This window comes from Terrapene carolina, unplaced genomic scaffold, assembly GCF_002925995.2.
Source record: "Terrapene carolina triunguis isolate 2854851 unplaced genomic scaffold, T_m_triunguis-2.0 Scaffold62, whole genome shotgun sequence".
NCBI lineage: Eukaryota > Metazoa > Chordata > Testudines > Emydidae > Terrapene > Terrapene triunguis.
Window position 1 is genome coordinate 31180676 of NW_020664413.1, and position 21222 is coordinate 31201897.

The following is a 21222-nucleotide window of genomic DNA, read 5'->3' on the forward strand; positions in this document are numbered from 1 at the left end:
TAGGTTTACCTCCGTGCCTGCGGATGCTCAAGGTAAACAAACCATCTCGGCACGCCAGTGGCTTATCCTGATGGCCCGGGAGCCAAAGTTTGCTGACCCCTGAATTATAGGGTCGGCTTATGAACGGGTTATAAAATTTTTCCATTTTTACTTATCCATCTTGAGGGGGGTTGGCTTATAAACGAACCAGCTTATGATCGAGTATATACGGTGTATTGCTCATATCTGTTCTTCCCAGGCCACGTGGAAAAAAGTTCTTAGTAATACCACTCAGTGCTTCATCTTCAAAGCACTTTATAAATATTAACTGATCTGTAATCAAAAATTGGGTTGGTTATGCTGATTGAAATCCAGAGCTCTTGGTGGCTGGTATCTTGTACCAGTTACATTTATCCGTTGATGTACTTCTAGATGACTGTACTGAAGATTCTCTACGGATTTTCCAGTTTCAATTCAATAATCATCAATTTTCATGAATTCCTGCAGTGCAGATTTTTAAAGATGTACGTTTTGTGTCCCATTCCTCCGCTCTCAGGTTCGGCAGTGAAAAAACTGCAATAATGGAGGTTGCATAAACAATATTTGAACTGCAGTAGTTCAGTCAAGCACACGCTCAACTATTGCAGTTACTAAAAATCAAAGAAATCGCTTGCTAAGTCAGCAGTCATGACCACACTAACCTACTCCTAGATGTTACCAGGTAAATGGACTGCCCAAACGCAAATGCATTCTAATTTCTAACCTGGAATCATTCAGTGTGCTCATCACAATCACTCTCAAACGAAAAACAAATGATTGAGATTTTTACTAATCTGTGTAGTGTGCAACTTTTCTTTGACCTCATACTTTCGTATGGGAAAAGTTAAGGTTTTTTTTTTTTTTTTTAATTTAGTATGATGCTGGGCATAGGTAGGGAACAGCACTTGGGAGGAAGATTAGGCCATATACTATCTATTCAGCCTCCCCAGCATCAGGGACTGACTGGGGCACTCTGAAGAGCAGAGCTGGAAGACAGTGCCAGAACAGAAGTACGTCATGTTCTGACAGACCTGCCCAGAGTGTATAAAAATCTATTTATTTAAAAAAGCGGATATTTTTATTTAAATTGGATTTTGTTTTAAGTTGAATATATTCTTTTAAAAAATCTGTTTAAAATTAAATTTGAAACTGACAACCTATGTTAAAGCCTAAATTTATTATAATCTATTAAAATAATTTAGATTAATAATAAAAACATGCTGCATAAATGACCCCTCAACAAATTTTAACGAGTTATAGAGTGCTGCTTTAATTAGATACAGAATCATGGGGGAAACAATCTTTAAATCAGGCTTGGAAAAGTCACAGTGTCATGTACTGCATAAAAGTATATTATTTTCACTCTTTTCAGTAAAACAAATGCTGGTATTTACCTTTTTCCAAATGTAAGTTTCTGTGTGCAGAAACGCTTTTGGTTTAATTACTTTTGGTGTCAGTTGAGCTAGCACATGCAGAGAGAATATTTTTCTTCACTTGGCCTAGTAGTTAGTTCAAAATTCAGAAATGGATTGGTACTTGAATAAGCAGGAAAGTTTGTTTTCCTTTTCTAGTTTATGAATAAAAACCACATGGGAGAGAATGAGATCTACCATTTTGAAAAACTTGAAGGACGTGGGGCCAGACTTTCAAAGGAATTTAGGCACCTGAAGACTAAGGTTGCCACTTGTCCAGTTTTCACCCGGACAAGCCTGGGTTTTAGCTTGTGTGTCCGGGTACCATTTAACAAGCCTGGATGTCTTTTAAAAAAAAAAAAAATCTGTGGCAACCCTAAGCGGAAGAAAGGAGGCAGTGCAGCAGCCACTGCTGCCTCTGGGGCCATGATGTGCAGGCAGGGTCACATTTAGGGGCAGGCGACACACGCAACCGCCTGGGGTGCCATGCTTAGGAGTGCTGGAATCGGGATGCTGGGGCACGGAAAATAGAATATTTGAAGTAAAATGTTTGATACATTTATTTATCTATCAGATATTCCCAAAGAAGCCTTCAGAAGCGCAATATAGGAAGCAAAAAGCTCAGTTGCAATCTAGTTTGCAGCAATGGGCAAACTTGATGGGAAAATATCTGAAACAGAAAAACATAGACCGGGCTTTAGGCAATAGCAATTGTCCCAGTGCAGAAAAAATTGAGGAAAGAAGCGTAACTGGTGGAAGTCCTATTACTAAGGAATTAGCAGATTTGCTTGAAGATAAGGAAAAAATAGAGGAAAGTGATGGAGAATTGTCCAGTTTTCCTGGTGGCATAAAGGAGAGTGATGATAAAGAAGAATGTGGCTCACGTGAAAAGAAGAGTAATGACAAAGAAAAACCTAGTTAACGTGAAATGGAGAGAAACAATAAAGAGAAAACTTTCTCGGACGATGACGGAAACAGCAGTGAGAAAAATTGCACTCCGCAGATTGATAAATCAGATGCTGCTTTATGGCCAACGATCCTAAACTCTGCTGATATTGATCATACAATTTTGAATGGGCAGGACAAAATTGAGGATATGCCGTTTCCAGTAAATGAGCAGAAGTGACACTTCTCAAAGTCACAGTGTGAAAGAGTGCTTGAGAATGATGAAAAACTGAATTGGCGTTGGCTAATTTACTTGACATCAACTGACAAAAACTGTTTTTTAAGTACATCAGAAGCAGGAAGCCTGCTAAACAACCAGTGGGGCCCCTGGACGATTGAGATACAAAAGGAGCACTTAAAGACGATAAAGTCATCGCAGAGAAACTAAATTAATTCTTTGCTTCAGTCTTTGCGGCTGAGGATGTTAGGGAGATTCCCAAACCTGAGCCGTCCTTTGTAGGTGACAAATCTGAGGAATTGTCACAGATTGAAGTGTCACTAGAGGAGCTTTTGGAATTAATTGATAAACTTAACAGTAACAAGTCACTGGGACCAGATGGCATTCACCCAAGAGTTCTGAAAGAACTCAAATTTGAAATTGCGGAACTATTAACTATGGTTTGTAACCTGTCCTTTAAATCAGCTTCTGTACCCAATGACTGGAAGATAGCTAATGTAACGCCAATATTTAAAAAGGGCTCTAGAGGTGATCCCGGCAATTACAGACCAGTAAGTCTAACGTCAGTACCGGGCAAATTAGTTGAAACAATAGTAAAGAATAAAATTGTCAGACACATAGAAGAACATAAATTGTTGGGCAAAAGTCAACATGGTTTTTGTAATGGGAAGTCATGTCTTACTACTCTATTAGAATTCTTTTGAAGGGGTCAACAAACATGTGGACAAGGGGGATCCAGTGGACATAGTGTACTTAGATTTCCAGAAAGCCTTTGACAAGGTCCCTCACCAAAGGCTCTTACATAAATTAAGTTGTTCTGGGATAAGAGGGAAGATCCTTTCATGGATTGAGAACTGGTTAAAAGACAGGGAACAAAGGGTAGGAATAAATGGTAAATTTTCAGAATGGAGAGGGTGTTCCCCAAGGATCAGTTCTAGAACCAATCCTATTCAACTTACTCATAAATGATCTGGAGAAAGGGGTAAACAGTGAGGTGGCAAAGTTTGCAGACGATACTAAACTGCTCAAGATAGTTAAGACCAAAGCAGACTGTGAAGAACTTCAAAAAGATCTCACAAAACTAAGTGATTGGGCAACAAAATGGCAAATGAAATTTAATGTGGATAAATGTAAAGTAATGCACGTTGGAAAAAATAACCCCAACTATACATACAATGTGATGGGGGCTAATTTAGCTATACTAAGTAGAAAGTATCTAAGCAGACAATGCCCTAAAAAAATTCAGATGAATCTTGAACAACTTTGTTAGACACGGAGACTAAATTTAATCAATGAAAGGTTTCAGTTCAGTTATAAATTTGAGAAGCTTGTTGCAGCATTAACTGCTGATGCCTCTGTAATATTTCCAAGTTTAAGTCAAACAATTAGGGACAAATATTTTCCTGTTTAAGATGATTATATAACACCTATTTATGGAGTTACATCCAAGGTTAAACCTGTTTAGCTTTCTGGGGCGAAGAGAGGTTATTAAAATGCAAACTTGAATTCTACCTTTCCATGTTACAGCGAGACTCTGGGAAATTTCTAGCCATATGATAATTGTGTAGGCTTTATGTAGTACATGGAGTTCTCTAGCTTAGAGATTCCAGATGGCATATTACAAATCTGAAATAGAGGTTATGTAGTTAAAACTCAGAAAAGTTCAAAACACAATGCTGGAGTAACTCATTTTTGTATTTGCCCCTCTCCAATGGCATGGTCCCTTGAAAACCCTAGTAATGAAACTATTCCTTTCTCTATACCCTTGTTTCCAAATTACAACTGTATTCTTTTGTAGGAAGAAGACATCATAAACTTCATAGACATCCAAAAAGTGGGAGCTGCAGTTGGGATAAGGATTACTATCTGACTCTGTTGACAAGAACAGGAAAACTCTAGTTGAGTGCCAGGTGAGAAACTAAAATTTGTTCCACTTCATATACTCATTTCAAACTTTGTTACCTGATAAGATAATGGGTTCTGATCAATAACTTCAAAACAAAACAGGTTCACTTTATTTAACTGTGTAAAAGCATTATCCAGGGGGATTACAGCTGTATTAACTCATGGAGTGGGCCTTTTCTCCACTTAATTGAAAGTTACTATCCGGTCCAGATTACAATAAATAAAAATTGTTATCCTTGATATCTGCCTGGCCTACCTGAAATAAATTATGTGGTCATTCTAAGTCCCATTGGACAAGTAGTATTTTTTCTCACAAAAAAACAGCACAGTTGGTGTTAATTGGCACACACTGCAGTTTCATCAGAACTACCAAACAATGAATGATCATGTATGGGGAATTATCCTTTCCACACCCACTTTGGGATTGCTTCCCCAGGTCAGGGTTGAGACATTAGTGGTACAGTACAGAGGAGCTTATACCTGTGCTGAATTTCTTTTTGCAGATAGAGAATTTTGGTCTCCATGGCTGTCAGACATTTTTCATGAGCACTAAACTCACACCTGAAAATGAAGGCATTAATCTGTGGCTTTTTTATTTCCTCAGTCTTAATTTGATGTAGTCTCTATCCAAGATACCTTTAAAAGGATGTCTTCTGGTAATGTAGGTCCCAAATGTAGGATTGTATGTGTTGTCTTTAAAAAGAATATTTTAAAAACACCAAAAGGGAATCCAAACACAGCACCACTCTGCTGGTGCACTAGAACTAGAAAGTGGAACTGACTACATAAAAAAGTGATGCTGACCAGACTCTTTTTATCCAAGTTGTTTGAAGAACAAAAAGTAAATGGCATAAATGGTAAAAACTATTTATGCTTGAGTTTTATTTTAATCATCTTACAGGGTGCTAGTAACACAGGGAAAGACAGTTGAATCTGACTGTGTCCCTTAAGCTGGAAGAAAAATAATTCAAAATAAAACTCTGCGTTTTAGAGAATAATTCAAATTTATAGATCTCCACAGATAGCTAGTTAATAAAAATGTTAACATCTTTTGGAAGACGAATAGTGTTGTCTCTAACATCATTCCTACAACTTCAAGATCAAATTTGTTTTGGTTTCAATATAGAGACTAAAATTATTTCTCAAGTCTTTAAGACCCTTCAACATTTTTTCCAGTTTTCAAATTTACCTTTGCTCATATCCCTTTTTGTTTGTACTTGTGGCTGCATAAAGAAAGTTCTGGAATGTGTTTTGTTTGTGATCGCTGATGGTGTTTTGTGATTGAATATTGCATGTGGTGGGAACAAACTCATTTGCTATGGAAATACGGTCATTTGCTGTTTTTATAATGTGGGGGTCTGATGGTAAACTTGAACAGGCTTTGTAGTATTGAGCCAAAGTTGTGCAAGATGGGGTTTACTCAATAGTCTTGTGTTATTAAGGAATCCGTTTTTGGCCTTGTACTGTATCTCTTTCACTTCCAAGGAAGTATGATAAAGCAGTCAAGACTCATAATTTATGTCTTAAAACTCTAAAATGAAAACCATGTTTCATGTTAAAATTTAAGGCTTATAACTTGTTGAAAAGTGAGCTTTTCTTAGTTATTGAATGCCTACCCACAACTGGGTCTTAGTGCTTGCAAATAAGCACTATAAGGTAAGGCAAGCCACGAAAGATTCCTGACTGTTATAACTGGGACAGTACACTTATATTGAAATTGTGTATATATATTATATCTAAAAATATGTATGTTATTTCTGAACAAGAAAATGATTTGATCAGTGAAATGAATCGTAGCTCAAGTCTTTAACAGTGGCATGGTTTAATGGTCAGTTGAGGCCATATAAAACTACATCAAAGATTTATCTCATTGTCCTATAGATCAGAAACGAGGGGAAGTTCAGTTATTGAAGCAGTACTTTTCAAATACACCTCTGCCTCGATAGAACGCTACCCGATATAACACTAATTCGGATATAATGCGGTAAAGCAGTGCTCCGGGGGGGCGGGGCTGCGCACTCCGGTGAATGAAAGCAAGTTCAATATAACGCGGTTTCATCTATAACGCGATAAGATTTTTTTGGCTCCCGAGGACAGCGTTCTATCGAGGTAGAGGTGTACTCTAATGGAAAGAGCTGTTAAGTTTTGTTGCTGGAATAGTCTCATTCTAAGGTATTCTATATGCAACATTTTAAATGCATGAAATGACTGTATTGCCCCTTGTATTCATACTAAATGCATTTGATGTTTACTTTACAGTATTTCTTTAAGTATAATGAGTTCATTAAAAAAAGCTTTGGATGCTAATTCAGAGATCCATAATCTGTTCAGTGTCTTTCACATGCAGTTTTTACAATAACTGACAAGCTGTAAGTTAATTAGCACAGAACTTACTAATGAGGATGTAAAAAATCCTTACTTTTAAATTAAGTTTTATTGATACATGCTGGACAAAATTGAAGGAAACTCAGTTGTACCTGTAATATGTTTCAGGCATTTCCCCCATGCAGGTGCTCTTTCCAGGTAAGTTAAACATTATTGTATGATGATAAAGTTTTGAAAAGTATGACAAAAATGCTTATCTTTAGATATCGGGATAACCCAAAACCAAAGCAATAAAATAAGGTCTGTTAATTAGCGAGGAAGACAGCTTCTTGAATTAATATGTGGTGTTAATTAACAGGAAGTCTGATGTTGTGTTGTAATTACCACCAATATTTTTGACATACTGAGTGACTGAAGGTGAATTATATAGATAGCAATTTAGTAAATACTTCAGAGCTTAGGAACGTTTTCCTTTGTTTCTGTTCTCTAGAAATATGGACAGACTTCTACGACTTGGAGGAGGCATGCCTGGGCTGGGACAGGTTAGTATACAACTTGTAAATATGTTATTCTTACATTAATCATAGTTTATTTTTATAATTACCAAAATACCCAACCTTTTAGCAGCAAACAGCTGACTTCAGTTTTGTAATAATGTAAATGTATAGAAAGCATTGCTGTATAGTCTATGCATGAATTTTGATGTGAATTGCGTTGACACGGAGTATGAACTTTCAAAATTTACAGAATTTGCAACCATGCCATGTATAAAAATATAGGATTGTTTCAATATTTCATGTGATGTCTAAACAATGTAGTCCACTGAATGCAGATGTATCTGCAAAATTAAACATGGAATAAAACAAATTGCAAATTAAACTGTTCAGTAAAACTGACTTTGCAGTCTTTGGTTTAGTCAATAAGAATACCTTTAAATACCATACATTTGATGCAGTGAATAAGTAGATTTCATAACACCTGAGATACCATGATGATGCGTTCTCATATGGATTTGTGGAGGCTATTTGAATTGTTTCTAAAAGAATTAATCACACATGTAAGTAGCCTTTGCGTACACATATGTAGTTCTTAAACACAGCTTTCTTTAGTAATCTTCCTGCTGTGGAGTAAGGGCCTCTCTGGTAGCTTTCAAGTTCCCTATCACAAACTTTTCAACTAATGTGTGGCCTCCTCCATTTTCTCTCACCAGATGATACCACCTGTTGTGTTTTTCCAGCTGATTTGCCCAGAGGCCTTAATGTTGTTTGTGTAGGTGCATGTGCATCTCTCTTTTATGTCTGTCCCTTTTCTTCAGAGAGGTGAGGGCAGCTTTGTCCTGGGTGTTTAGCACCCTGGATGCAGTGGAACTAGTTAGTCTGCCATGGGAGGGTGGACAGGACACCTGAAGTCTAAGGAGAATGTATCTGGGACATGTTGGTGGAACCATTACTATGCAGATACCCACACTGATTGGGAAGAAGACTGGTGTAAGTAAAGCTTTGTGAGCTACATCATTGTCTCTGTCTACTGGAAGAATTACTTCTCTCGTGACTCCAGTGGAGTTTCCCTAGGCCAAGCCCAGGAATCTCAGCTTAGCATGGTGGCCTGGGTTTACTCCCCCTTAATGACTTTTGTAATATATTCCAAACATTAACTTAGTCTGTAATTCCCAACCATAGTTGGCTCCTCAATGTTCACAGTAACATATATGCTTTGAAGTCCCTGATTCATTGCTATAATTCCTTTGATAGTTGCAAATCCTTCATATTCACAGCTTTTTGGCTTTCTGTAATGTGTTCCTAAGTGTCCACCTCTAAACAGGAAAGTATACATCAGTGGTCCCCCAAACTATGGGGTGAGCCCAGGGCTAGTCCCCATAGGGTGGGGAGGGAGCACCACCCAGTCCCACTCTGCCCTCAGTCTTGGCTCCCAGCCCCGCTTGCGGCCTCAGGACCCCTGCCCCAACCTCAGCCCCCTTACCCTTATCCACACCTCCCCTCCCCCCAAGAGCCGCAGCCTTGCTCTTGGCCCCAGCTCTGAAGGGGGTGCACAAACAGGTGTAAAGGGGGCGCCATGTGAAAAGTTTGGGGACCACTGGTGTACAACATGTTGAAGCACTCAATGTGCTTTATCTAACATGTAGAATTACATCCGCTAGCTGGGTGGCCAGATCACCTTAATTTTTTTTATATGTTATTGTTCCATTTTCTTTTTTTCAGCTAAAATTCTTTTCACGCTCCTTTAGTGCATCTTCAAGCAGTACTCAGTTATTTTTAGTTTCGCTTTCTTAAGCAATTCTGAGATTTCTCTTGTTACTCTGTGCTGCCAGTCTGCTTCATGACTCTTCATTTTTCTAACATATGCATAGTCTAATCACTCAAGCTTTCACTTCTTAGTCCTCTCTGAACTTGATGCACATCAAAGCTGTTTTTCAGATTTACAGTTAACTCTCTAGAATTTCCCAATTTTAATCTGAAGCCAAATATAAAATGTAGGAGACAATAAAATGATATTCAAAATAAGCCTTACAAACCGCTCCAGCACCTGGCTGCAGAATTTCTATCCATATTTAAACATGGAAGTGTCTCCTGAAGAAACTTGTGAGTGAGGGGATTTTAAAAAAAATCTGTGAATCTCAGGAGAACTACATTGCTGCTATTGCTGGTTGCAGCTTGATCTAAGTAATGTCACGGCTACTTTTGAAGCTCTCTGGTTGATTAAATCGGTAGGAGAGATGTGCAAAAGAAGGTCACTTATGCTTATAGTTTATGTATTGGCATATGCCTGAATTTGAATTGGAGATGGACAGTTATCAGTTTTTATCTTGGATATTTTTGCTGGTAGCAGAGAAACTCCAGACTGAATCAGACGGTTGTTAAACTGAGAATAAAGGCAGGTATTCCCTGGAAATACTTAATCCTGTTACAGAACTAGTGATATCACTGCCAGTAATGCCCCTAAACTGGACTAGTCTTGAAACTATTGTACATTCCTCCATCTAATCATTCTGTTACAAATGACTTCTGTTTTTGCTGGCTTTACTTTAAAAGTTAAACCTCATAGTAAAAAAGCCTATCCAGGTCAACTACTCAAGTTTGTTCCTCTGCTAATCTGAGTATGCGAAGAATTGTATAAGGAAGAGCAAACTTAATACATTTTCTGAGGGCAGTATTAAATAGCTGTGGGTAACTCCTTTCTTGAACTATTCTTTGAGATTGATTGCTTGGCAGTTGAAATGGGTGACTTGGTCTATGACAATAGCCCACTTCCATTGATATGTAACAGTGGATCAACTCTTAGTCAACAAATGGCCACTCAGTTAATCTTTACCAGCCAAGCACTGCTCCATCTTTGGTGTCTCCATCACAAATTTCCCTCTTTCTGACACTACCTCATCTCCTTCAGTATTGCCCACTTCTCCCCTCCACCCTGCCCTGCCACCTATTCCTTCCATAACCTTCAATCCATCAACATCCACATATGCTGTTCTGCTCTCAGCCCTTTCCTCTAGTCTTTCTATTTCCTCTACTCCACTCTCTTTTGATTCTTTCTCCCATTACAAGGTCGTTCCCTCAAACCCTCAATATCTGTTTTTACACTCTTGTTCTCCTGCTGCTGAGCAATTCTGGTCAAAGTCTCATGACCATGCTGAGTCAAAACTATAAGTTCGCTCTTTCCTCCTTTTAATTTTGTCATCTTCTTAGCCAAACAGCCCTACTTCCTATGCTCAACTCCAATTGCTGCTTCTACCACCTTTTGACTTTCTCCTCAAGCTCTTCCCCTCTCTGTTTTCTCCTCCCTTTCCATGTAGGATCTTACTGGTTTCTTCAAAGAAAAATCATTACCTCCCTCCTCCCCAACATCACTGACAATGAGACTTGTTGCTTGTTGTCCAACTCCAGCCCTTCATGATCAAATAACCTCCATCTCCTCTCATCTTTTAATTTCTCTTGCTGCTCTGCTCATCCCATTTCTCACACTTCTTCACCTCACACATCATCAGATTACTTTCCTTATCATTATAAGAAGGTGTTGGTCTCCCCATCTTCAAAAAAACAAACGGCACAAGTACAAAACTCTTAACCCTACCTTCCACTTCTACTGTCATTCAGTATCTCTTTGAACATGCTGTTTACAACTGCTGTTTAGAGTTCCTTTCCTCCAATTCCATTCTTGATGCTTTCTAGTCTGGCTTCTGCCTTCATATTCCACTGAAACTGCTTTCATTAAAGTCTCTAATGACCTCTTTTTCTGGCCCAATCTCACAATCTGTACTCTACTATCCTTGACCTTTTGGTGTTTTTTGATACCTACTTTTTGAAATTTTGTTCTCCATTGTCTTTCTGTCCCCTTATGGTTCTCCTCTGACCTCATTGGTAGCTCTGTGTGTCTAATCTGGAGGGCAGTTCTTCTCCCCTCTTTCCTTTTCTGTGGGTATCCCTCAAGGTTTTGTCTGTCCCCCTCCTCTTTTCCCTCCTACAAACTATCTCTACCTCTAGTACCTCACTTATCTAGTAACATGTTGCAGTGTCAACCCCTGCCATCATGCTGCCTACATTCCCTAGTCAGCTTCTGCTTCAAACATCTCTGGGCTCTCTTCCACATTGCACCTTTTGCAGGGGAAGAACTCCCTGATGAAATGAATACTTTCTGTCAGATTTCTCCTTAAGAATCACCTCTGCTGATCATGGGTAGGCAGGTAACTAGCTGTGACTCTTCCTACTCCTTTCCTCTCTACCCTCATTTAAAACAAACTATGGTACATGTAATTAACAAAACTGCCTATTCTTCAATATAGTGCTTGTATGTCGTATCTCCAGACTCTGCTGTGTGTGCATGATTTTAGATTGTAAATTATTCATGGCAGTGATTGTCTCTTTTGTGTTTGTACAGCACCCAGCACATTGGGGTCTCAGTCCTGGTTGGGCCTTTGGGTACTACATAATACAAATTACTACAATTAAATAATCTTACCAGTATTGGGTCTTTGTGCAAACAGGAGATCTGGAATAAGTATTTCTCTGTATCATTTAATAATGAATTGAGACCAAAAATGAGACCAAGGAATTGATTTACAGGAATCATCTTATATATTTAAATCTCACTTTTCCCATCATTTGCCTGTGAGGGCAAAAGAACCACCCTGAAGAATTTAGTTCAGGTCAATGACAGTTAGTTGTTTGAATACCAAGGAGATTATTTAGAATTTGAAGACATTCCTAACTTTAGATATGGTAAAAGAATCTATAAGTTGTGTAAAGCTAATATATGGCATGAATCCTTTTTGGAAGCATGATTTCAATCAAAAAAGTGGTATCGGACCCAACAAGAAGCAAAGCCACCTCTGTGGAGTATACTCCTGTGTTCAGGAGGTGGAACGATTAATGAATAATAATAGGACAGACTTTTTATTAACATCTTGTTCTCCTACCTCTCTTGTCCTTGTTTTCCTTTCCTTCCATCTATACTTATTCCCCCCACCCCCCTTTTCTGTAGTGTTGGAGAGCTGTGCCTGCAGCACAGCTGATTGGTATCCCACTTCCCTGTTCTGCCTAGTTTGTGTGCAAAAGACAAATTAGGGAGTGCAGCTCAAGCTTTAGGTTTTATTGGGGCAGCAAGAGAATCAGTGTCACCGGGATTTGGAGGAACACCCCTTTTCATTTTGCACACAATTTTCTGAAATATTAGTTGAATCCATTACACCCATCTTTACTAGTCATTGTCCTCCATGCCACAGGATGTGTAGTGAAGTCAATTCTGCATATGCATGTTTTAGATAGTCCCATTGATTACTATCTTCACTATTCTTCCTGTTGTCCCAGAGAGTACACAAGATGAATTTAGTAAGAGCTTTTGTTGGTGTTGTCCTCCCTGTGAGGCTTTCAAAATGGTAACAAAGACAGCTGTTTTTTACCCATGCTGACACATCCTATCCAGTTATTTTCTCCACCCAAATGTGATCAGTAACACGTTAAAAAGGCGTACGTTTCTTGTTGTATATATGTGCTACACTTAACAAAGCTCTGATGTAGAGAGCAATGAGATCATTTTAAAAATATGCCTTATTGTTCTTAACCAATCTTTAATGTATTTTTAAAAACTTTAGTTTTATTTGATTGTTCATTATTTTTTCATGGATGCAAGTGCTTCGCTGCAGTAAACGAAACAATCGTTATACTAACTGGATGCTTTAAAGTAACCCACTTGATGGAGGGTAGAGAGTAATCCAATTTTTGGGGGGGTGACCTGTGTCTTATGCAAAGTGTTTGCACCTTGACTTGAAATAAAGAAAATAGAAGTGCAGATAGCTAGTTTATTTGAATAATGGACTTGCCAATTAGCCATCAAGTGCTTCCATCTGTGAAATTGTTGATCAGATGGGTTAGCTGGGATGTTTCCAGATTAGGGCATTGTAAATGGCACTTGAAAACTGTCACTTTGATTATGAGGTTTCATGCATTGCACTGTTTGATGCTGTGGAACCTTTTTTCCTTATATTATTATTATTTTTTTTTTTTAAGAACACAGTGATCCCATTTATGAAATCTGTGGCACAAGGGGAATTTGGGAGACCTGCCACTGATCTAAAATTCTGAATAATCTGCTCATGTAATCAGTGCAAGGATTAAACACAATGTTACTAGTTTCTTTCATGAGCTTCAGAATGAGGGTTCCTGATCTAGCAGGCACAGGTGGGTGAGGTTCAGTGTAGATTCCTTCCAATTTGCAAATTAAATGCAAGTTTCCTTTATACTAATTAGAACAACTGATTTAGATATTCCTGCATCTCTAAGTAAATGGCATATTGGCTTTGGCCTTTCTGCATGCTAATGGATATTTATGCATATGTAATGAAACACCTTGTAGGAAGTTTTGTTGGTTAATAGCACACTTTGGGGATACAACACATTTCAGTTAAATGGAAGGAAGTCTGCAACTTTACTGAGCACCACTGCCTATTTAGATTAATGTCCATCTGCTCAGATTTGGTATCCACAGGCACGTAAGCAGCTTCATCTTTTTTCCAACTCGTCTCCCTGGGCCTGTATGCTTCTCATGGCAAGGGTTGTGCTACTCTGTGGCCTTCCAATTTTTTCCCCAAGGTGGGGCTTTGGACACTCCTGCTAGGGAACATCACATCTACTGCTTCAGTGAGTAGGGTGGGTTGTACCTATAGTTCAAGAGATCTATTTGTTACTAATTCATTAGTACTTATAAACCTTTGATGAAAAAGGCAAACAAGTATCTTACAAATATTACTTCTCTCAATATTCTTTATACCTATATTAAAGATGAGGCAACCAAGGTGCATAACTTACGTGACTTATCTGTTGCAGAACTATCATTGAAACCCATGTCCCCAGATTCCCAATTTTAACAGATTATTCTCCTTGAGTGGAATAGGACTTAATTTTTTCCACCCCTTAAAACCAGTTGCTTTGAAAACATTAGTTATTAACTCATTGCAGGAAGTACTGCCAAAGATGCAACCATCACATTGCTTAAATTAGTCTTCTATGCTTTGAAGACTTCAAAACAAGAATAAATATCCAGGTTGTATATACCTGATCCAGCTTCTACGAGGTGAGCCTGGAATAGTCATGTAATTGCAGCTTCCCATACTACTTTGTATCCACAGGTTGGATTAAATAACCTTATTTAATGATTAACATTGGTCTTAGCACTATTGAGTTACTGTCTCTCCAGATATGCCAGCAGAGGTGGTTGGGACATGTCAGAAGTGCTTGAGGAAACAGTCATCTTAATGTTATCCAGTCCTACTTCTTCCTTGCTATACATTCCTCAAATACCTACTGACAAATTTCTTTTGCTTGGGAGTTGCAATGAGATGTGGTGCACCTATTTTGTTCTTTGATGTCCTGCCTGAAGTATCTTTTCATTCAAATTCTTCCTGAAGATGCACTTCTTCCACAATGCATTCAGTCATAACAAATAAAATAAAAACAGAAAAAAAAATTACTAGCTATTCTTGCAGAGTCTCCAAGTGCATCCTGTTCTTTCATACTGTAAAATCTTTGGAGTAGGAATGCTGTATTTTGTCTTAAATCCCTTTAAATGTGTCACTGCACAGAATATGATTTGGTACCCAATATCCATACCTGCAGAGCACTAGATTCCCCTAATTAAGGTGTGATGTCCAGATAGGGTAGAAGAGAACCTGGATTTACCTACTGAAATTTTGCATGGGTATAAGTTTATACACCCTAAATTCCATTATCTGCCTTGAGGCTCCCTCTTCCCCATACCCACTGAGAATGTGGTCTCTAGCCAAGAAATAAATCCAAAATCCCTTTGGGCAGTGAGCGTGGAATCTTGAAGGCAGGAATACTGGAACTTTGCAAAATGAATTTCTAACAGTTATTAGATTTTGTATTGTCCTTAAGCAGAACTTTAACTCTGAATTTTCCAGGCTTTTTAGCATTTTTGGGTGAGGAGTATGATCTTGTTTTTCTGTGTGAGAATTACAGCATTTTCAGGGGTTCTTTCCACCTTCACCCTCCTCTGATATTTACAACCTTATTTCCATCTTAATGAAGTTTTATTATATCCTGAAAATTTGCTTTACATTTTTGAAAATGAGTAGGAGGCAGTATTGACTGCAAGTACCGTTGTCTGGCCTTACGTTCCTTACATGGTTTAAATAACTACTTGAGTTTTTGATTTGAACAAAACAAGAAAACTGGAAATACCTGCATTCAGGTGAACACTTTATTTTAATACATTTGTTAACAACATTCTAAAATACCTTTTAAGGATTATAGACTCCTTTAAAGTAATACATATGTATAACTAATTCTGCAGTATAGATATATTTTTAATGATGGAAATAAGATGTTTGTAATAAAACAGGCTAATTAGGATTTTGGCTGGTCATCTTTAAAATAAATTGTACTGAGATCAAATTTCAAGCTTAACTTTGATCCCATAGGCACAAAGGCATTGCTTGATCTGATTGGACCCTTGGATCCCCTAGTGTTTAGACCATAGTGAGAAGGGCATGAGGCAGTAATTTAAACTGCGATGAAGAATAAAAAGCACCTGAGTAAAATAATTTTTCAGGAGCTTGAACTTCAGTCTTCTAGATCTTGTCTGTCTAGCAGCTTTAGGAAATATGAACACTATTTTTTGTAAGATAAAATTTTAACATCTATTCAAAAGAAGAAAAATTTTTCAAAAGAAGAACAAAACATAATTGAGTTCTTAAGGTTTATAGGAAATAGAATCTGTACTTAGGCCTTTCTGAATGGGTAGCTCAACCAATTCCTTAAAACTCTCTCATTTAGCAAATATTATTAGCAGAGGCAAAGAAGAATTTTTGCATGAACTAGTCAAAATTAAAAATTTTGGATCGATCAGCTAGCACCTGATACCAAATAATTTGCATGTTTTTTCTTTGTTGATCATTTTAACCTTTTTATACTTCTGTTATGGAAAAAGTCTGACCTGACTCTGGTTGTGCAGTTACCCTGTAAGAGAGAGAGGCTGCACACTTGGAAAAATTACTTAATATTCTTAAAGCTTCAGTTTTAGACCCAAAGCTTCTATGAGTTTGAGTTACTGTCGCAGGCCAGTTTAACCGCTTGTTTTGTTTTGAAGCCTGCCAAAGCTTCCTGAAATAATGTTATGTTCCCCATTCCACAGTCCTTATATGCAAGACTGATGGTGTGAGACACCCTTTTTATTCCTAATACAGCTAGAGTTTCTATTAATTTGAGGGGTAGCCATGTTAGTCTGAATCTGTAAAAAGCAACAGAGGGTGCTGTGGCACCTTTAAGACTAACAGAAGTATTGGGAGCATAAGCTTTCGTGGGTAAGAACTTACCCACGAAAGCTTATGCTCCCAATACTTCTGTTAGTCTTAAAGGTGCCACAGGACCCTCTGTTGCTATTAATTTGAGTTACCTTAGTTTTGCTCTAGGGGTATACCTGAATTATTGAGTTTATCTTTTTGCGGAGAAGATGGGGAATTGGCAAATATACTGAGAGACATTGGATTTTCTTGTGCAGCTTTATCTTATCCCAGCTAGTTTTGGGTTCATCACAGTACATGCTTTAAAACACCAGCAGAGGCCTTGACGTTAGCCCAAGATCAGTGCTCCAATTGGAGGATCCATATATGATAAATGACTAACTGCAAACATTTCTATAATTTTCTCTTTCTGATAGTATGTGAATCAGCTAGAGAGACCATGGTTTGTTTATAAATATATAGTGCTTGTAGAAATCTACGCTCTTTTATAGCTGTAGCGTGTTTGTTTGCTTGTTTGATACAAATACGGACCTAATCTTGCAAACAGTTGTAGGTATAATGCTTACTTGCAGAAGTTGTCTGGTAGATTAAGAAGTATTTGCAAGAAACTAGAAAGCTAAATAAAATATGCTGAATGCCCACTATGCAGACTGTGCGGGTGGTTCCGCATGAAAATTTTAATTTTACTTCTAAAATTTGTTTTCCCTCTGTAAATTCCTCTGGTGTTTCCTGATTTGTTGTTCAGCCTAGAATTCATCATTCTGTGACTTCCCTGGTGTTAGAGAGCTATTAATTTGCTATACTGCAGAGTCTGCAGTATGTTTTTTTTTGTTTTTTTGTTCTGGTGCATTAAATGAAGAGAACTGTTGAAATCTGAAGAAACTTTACCCTTTATCATGGGGACTGAATAAAACATCTGTATTTAATTCAAGTATATTCTATTACCTTTTCATATGTAGTAAATATTCTGATTATTTCACAGCAAAAATTGTACCCCTGGGTTCAAGCTCCATTTTTATTTTTCTTGGATTTATATTTTAATTCTAGGAATTACTGTGTAAGTGAGATCACACCATTAAAGGAGTCTTAGCTTTTTTTGTCAATTGGTCATCAGAGTATACAGTGTACATTAGCAGACCTAAAAGGAATTTATGAAGTCCAACAAATCAATTTTGTCTCTTTTGTACTATCACTAGCACCTCTCTCTGTAGATTGTCCTATTCCTATGCACTTTTGTCAAGTAAGGGTCTACAAAGTGTTACATTTTACTCGCTGTTTATGAATCTTAGTCTGTTTGATTTACGTTTAGAAAATATAATAGTTCTGAGTCATTTAAAATGCTTACTCGTTCAAGAGTCTCTTCAATATGTAAAGCAAAATAATTCTTACTCCACAGTAGTAGGTGTTGCATTTGTGTCCTGGTGACTTTTCCCTCCTATATAATGTGCACAGTGACTTTTGTCCAGAGGATTTATTTTGGAGCAAGTGGTGGAAATGATTTTTTCCACATTCAGAAGTAACACAAGTTTTAAATTAATCTCCCTCAATTGTCTTTAGGTGTAACAGCTGAAATTATGTACTCAAAGGGTTAAGTCAGCATGAAAGAATTCATTTCCACTTTAATGACCTAGCCTTGCTGGGTTAGGACGATGGGGAACATGCTTCTGACTTGTACTCCTATTGCCAATTAACACCTCCTATAACAGGTGTCCTCAGCTAGTCATTGAAGCAGAGGCAGTAGAAATAGTTTACATGCGGCTTGTTTTTCACACTAGTTGTTTAATACTCACAAAATTAAAGTATTAAAAGGTTTTCTTACCTTGCTGGTTAAGAAATACACTATAGCTTTGGATATTTGTGTGTTTGCTTATGTTTGTCTTGTCTTTTTTTTTTTGTATTTTAAATGGTGCCAGTTGTAAAAAATTGAGATGTTGGATACATCAGATGTTATATTTTATGTAAGAATTCATTGTTGTTGGATATCACCACAAAGAAATATATTGTACATCATGATCTTAGCTCATTGCATCTTTTTACAACTGTTCCCATTTGGTCAAATGGGGCTTCTTTGTTGAAATCCCTTCTTTGTTGAAATGAGACACATTTAAAAATCCATCTTTTATACAATTATTGTGACAATAGAGCAATATTGACATAGAATTAAACAATAGAAAATGTCTAAAGTATTTCTTTCACAGTTGCTATCTATCTCAAGTCAACTTTTATATGCATATTTTAAAGAAATGTAAAACAAATAGTACAAGTGACAGGCAGTGCTCGAAAGTGACACTTTAGTTCACATTTAATCAGCAGGTATTTTAATAACATAATAAAATTGGCTAAATTGATACCAGTTCACACTAAGAGAAAGGTGGAGTAATATACCTAAAAGTGTTAACAAATTTGCTAAAAGGCCTGAATAGATAACACTTTGAGGCATTAGTTTTCTTGCTGTTATAATGGCAAATGCCTTATGTAACACTTAATCAACAAGGGCTGGCCAAGTAAAAGTCACAGCTTCTTATACTGGATCATATTTTAAGCATGTGAAAGAAAAATAACCCCTCATTTAGTTTATCCTCACATTCTGTTCATGGATTCTTACTCCTTAGAATACTTATTGAAAACTTAATTTTGCTTCACTTAAATAAGAGACACAACAAATGCTTGTTCATGATGCAAGTTTACCACTAATCCTGATTTCTCTAAGTGATAGCTTTTATTAAAAATAAATAAATTAAAAAGACTGGTTATGATTATGGATGAGATGATTGGCTTGAGGGCAGGTCAGTTCACTGATTCAGTTTAGAGGTAGCAGCATCTATTCCCCTTTTCCCCCACCAGGGATTGATTTTAATGTTGCTGAATGCTTTGTGCTTGCCCTGTATATTGGTTGCTAAGGATTTTTTAAAACAGAGTTTTTTCCTTTGACTTTTTATAGTTATTGTATTGTCCTTATTTATAAGAGAACAAATGAAGGAATTTCTCAGATTTGTCTCCTGTGATGTTGTTAATCCCCATTCACTCTCCTGTTTTCCCAAGAAATTATCCAGTAGGAATAGGGGAAGGGGATATTTCCTATTTCTCATGTGAAATACAATTAAGAATTTTTAGGGTGTTGGAGGAGACTCTTCTGGCTATCTCTAAACATCAAAATGAAGCAAAAAGGAGCAAAAGCACATTTTTCTTTTGCTGATTATCTGCTTATATAATCGAGGTGTATTGAAGATGTAAATATCTAAAAGTTCAGGTTTGATGCACCATTTAATTTAGTAGTAAATTTCATCAATACAGTGTCCCTTCACTCAAGCTGGCAGGCAGTTAAATTTACTAAGGGTGACATTTGCATCTGGTATGAAGGGTCATGTAAGGCTCTGTCTCTTCTTGGAGCTCACAGAAGGGGGTACACAGGCCTCTGGAAGGCTGCAGTGGGAATGGGCCAGAGGAGGGTCCCTTGGAATCTGTACTGTTCATCCAGACACCAGATGGAATGGACTTGTGACCACTATTCCAGTGCATAGGCTAGAATGGCAACTACTTGTGAATCATACTCTGGCTTCCGAATTGACTTAATTTTCAACATATGGAAACATTAAGAGAATTCGCAAACCAGCCTTTTAAACCATAAAGGCTATTTTTCAATAGTCAGTGAACTGAAGAGTTACTTGTTCCAGAGGATTGGTACCTCATTAGTTTATTCCAATTTTTTTTTAAAAGTATTCCTTGTAGTTACCATGTCATAAGCCTTTCCCTTATTAATGCAGTAGTTGAGTATGTAGCAATTTTAAAAAACAAAAAACTTCCCCCAACATCTAGTGGATAAAAGAACTACGTGCAAAAGCAGCATGACTTAAGAATACATTATGCCAGATAAACTGATAGAATTACAAGATTAGTGGATGAAATAAAAGTAGACGTTACATATTTGTGCTTTAATAAAGTATTTGATACTCTTTATCACGAATTCCTGCTCCCCAAATTAATTTGAATCACTTGAATCAAAACACTGTCAATTGGTTAAAGAACCACATGTAGTAAGTAATACATGGCAATTTGTCATGAAGGGTACCATAGGGATCAGTATTAGGTCCAGTGTTATTTAACATCTTTTAAATAATTTAGAAGAGAGTAAACACCATATTAACGAAATTCAGAAATGATAATACAGTTGGGGGAGCTCTGAACACCAGTGAGGACAAAGAAATAGTGCAAAGGGACCAGCGCTGATTAGAAACATGATAAGAAAGTAACATGAGATTCGTTCTAGGGAAAATGCAAGGTAAAACACCTTTTGCCTGATAAAGCAAAAACACAGATAACTGGAAAATAGCAATAATGCTGAATAGCATTTAGGGATGGTAGGAACCTAATTAGACATGAGTTTGCAATGAAATATATTAGCAAAAAGGCCAATACAGATTTGGGCTATTTACAGAGAGGATTCAAATTACAGAGCAAGGATGTAAAAATCCCTCCCTATTTGGTTCTGGTGAGACTACACTTGGAATCTTGTGCTCATTTCTGGCCAACTCCTTTCCAAAAGGTTAGACTAATTGGAGAGACATCAGGGAAGAATAGCGAAAATGGATAAGGGGCTGGCAGAATGATTTTTCTTGTTGTGTCCCTAATTCAAGGAAACATCCATACTCAGGGCAACACTTAAGCAT

At 37.4% G+C, this 21222-nt stretch overlaps 1 protein-coding gene across 1 annotated transcript in view; it reads left to right on the forward strand.

The window, feature by feature from the left end:
• The first annotated feature begins 4341 nt into the window (after positions 1-4341).
• Positions 4342-21222, forward strand: part of PSMD14 (proteasome 26S subunit, non-ATPase 14) — a 51481-nt gene continuing 34600 nt past the window's right edge. Inside the window, exons 1-2 of the mRNA XM_029910570.1 lie at positions 4342-4463; positions 7274-7325. Coding sequence (XP_029766430.1) covers positions 7278-7325 — 48 coding nt within the window. The 5' untranslated portion in view covers positions 4342-4463; positions 7274-7277. The remainder of the gene's footprint in view (positions 4464-7273; positions 7326-21222) is intronic.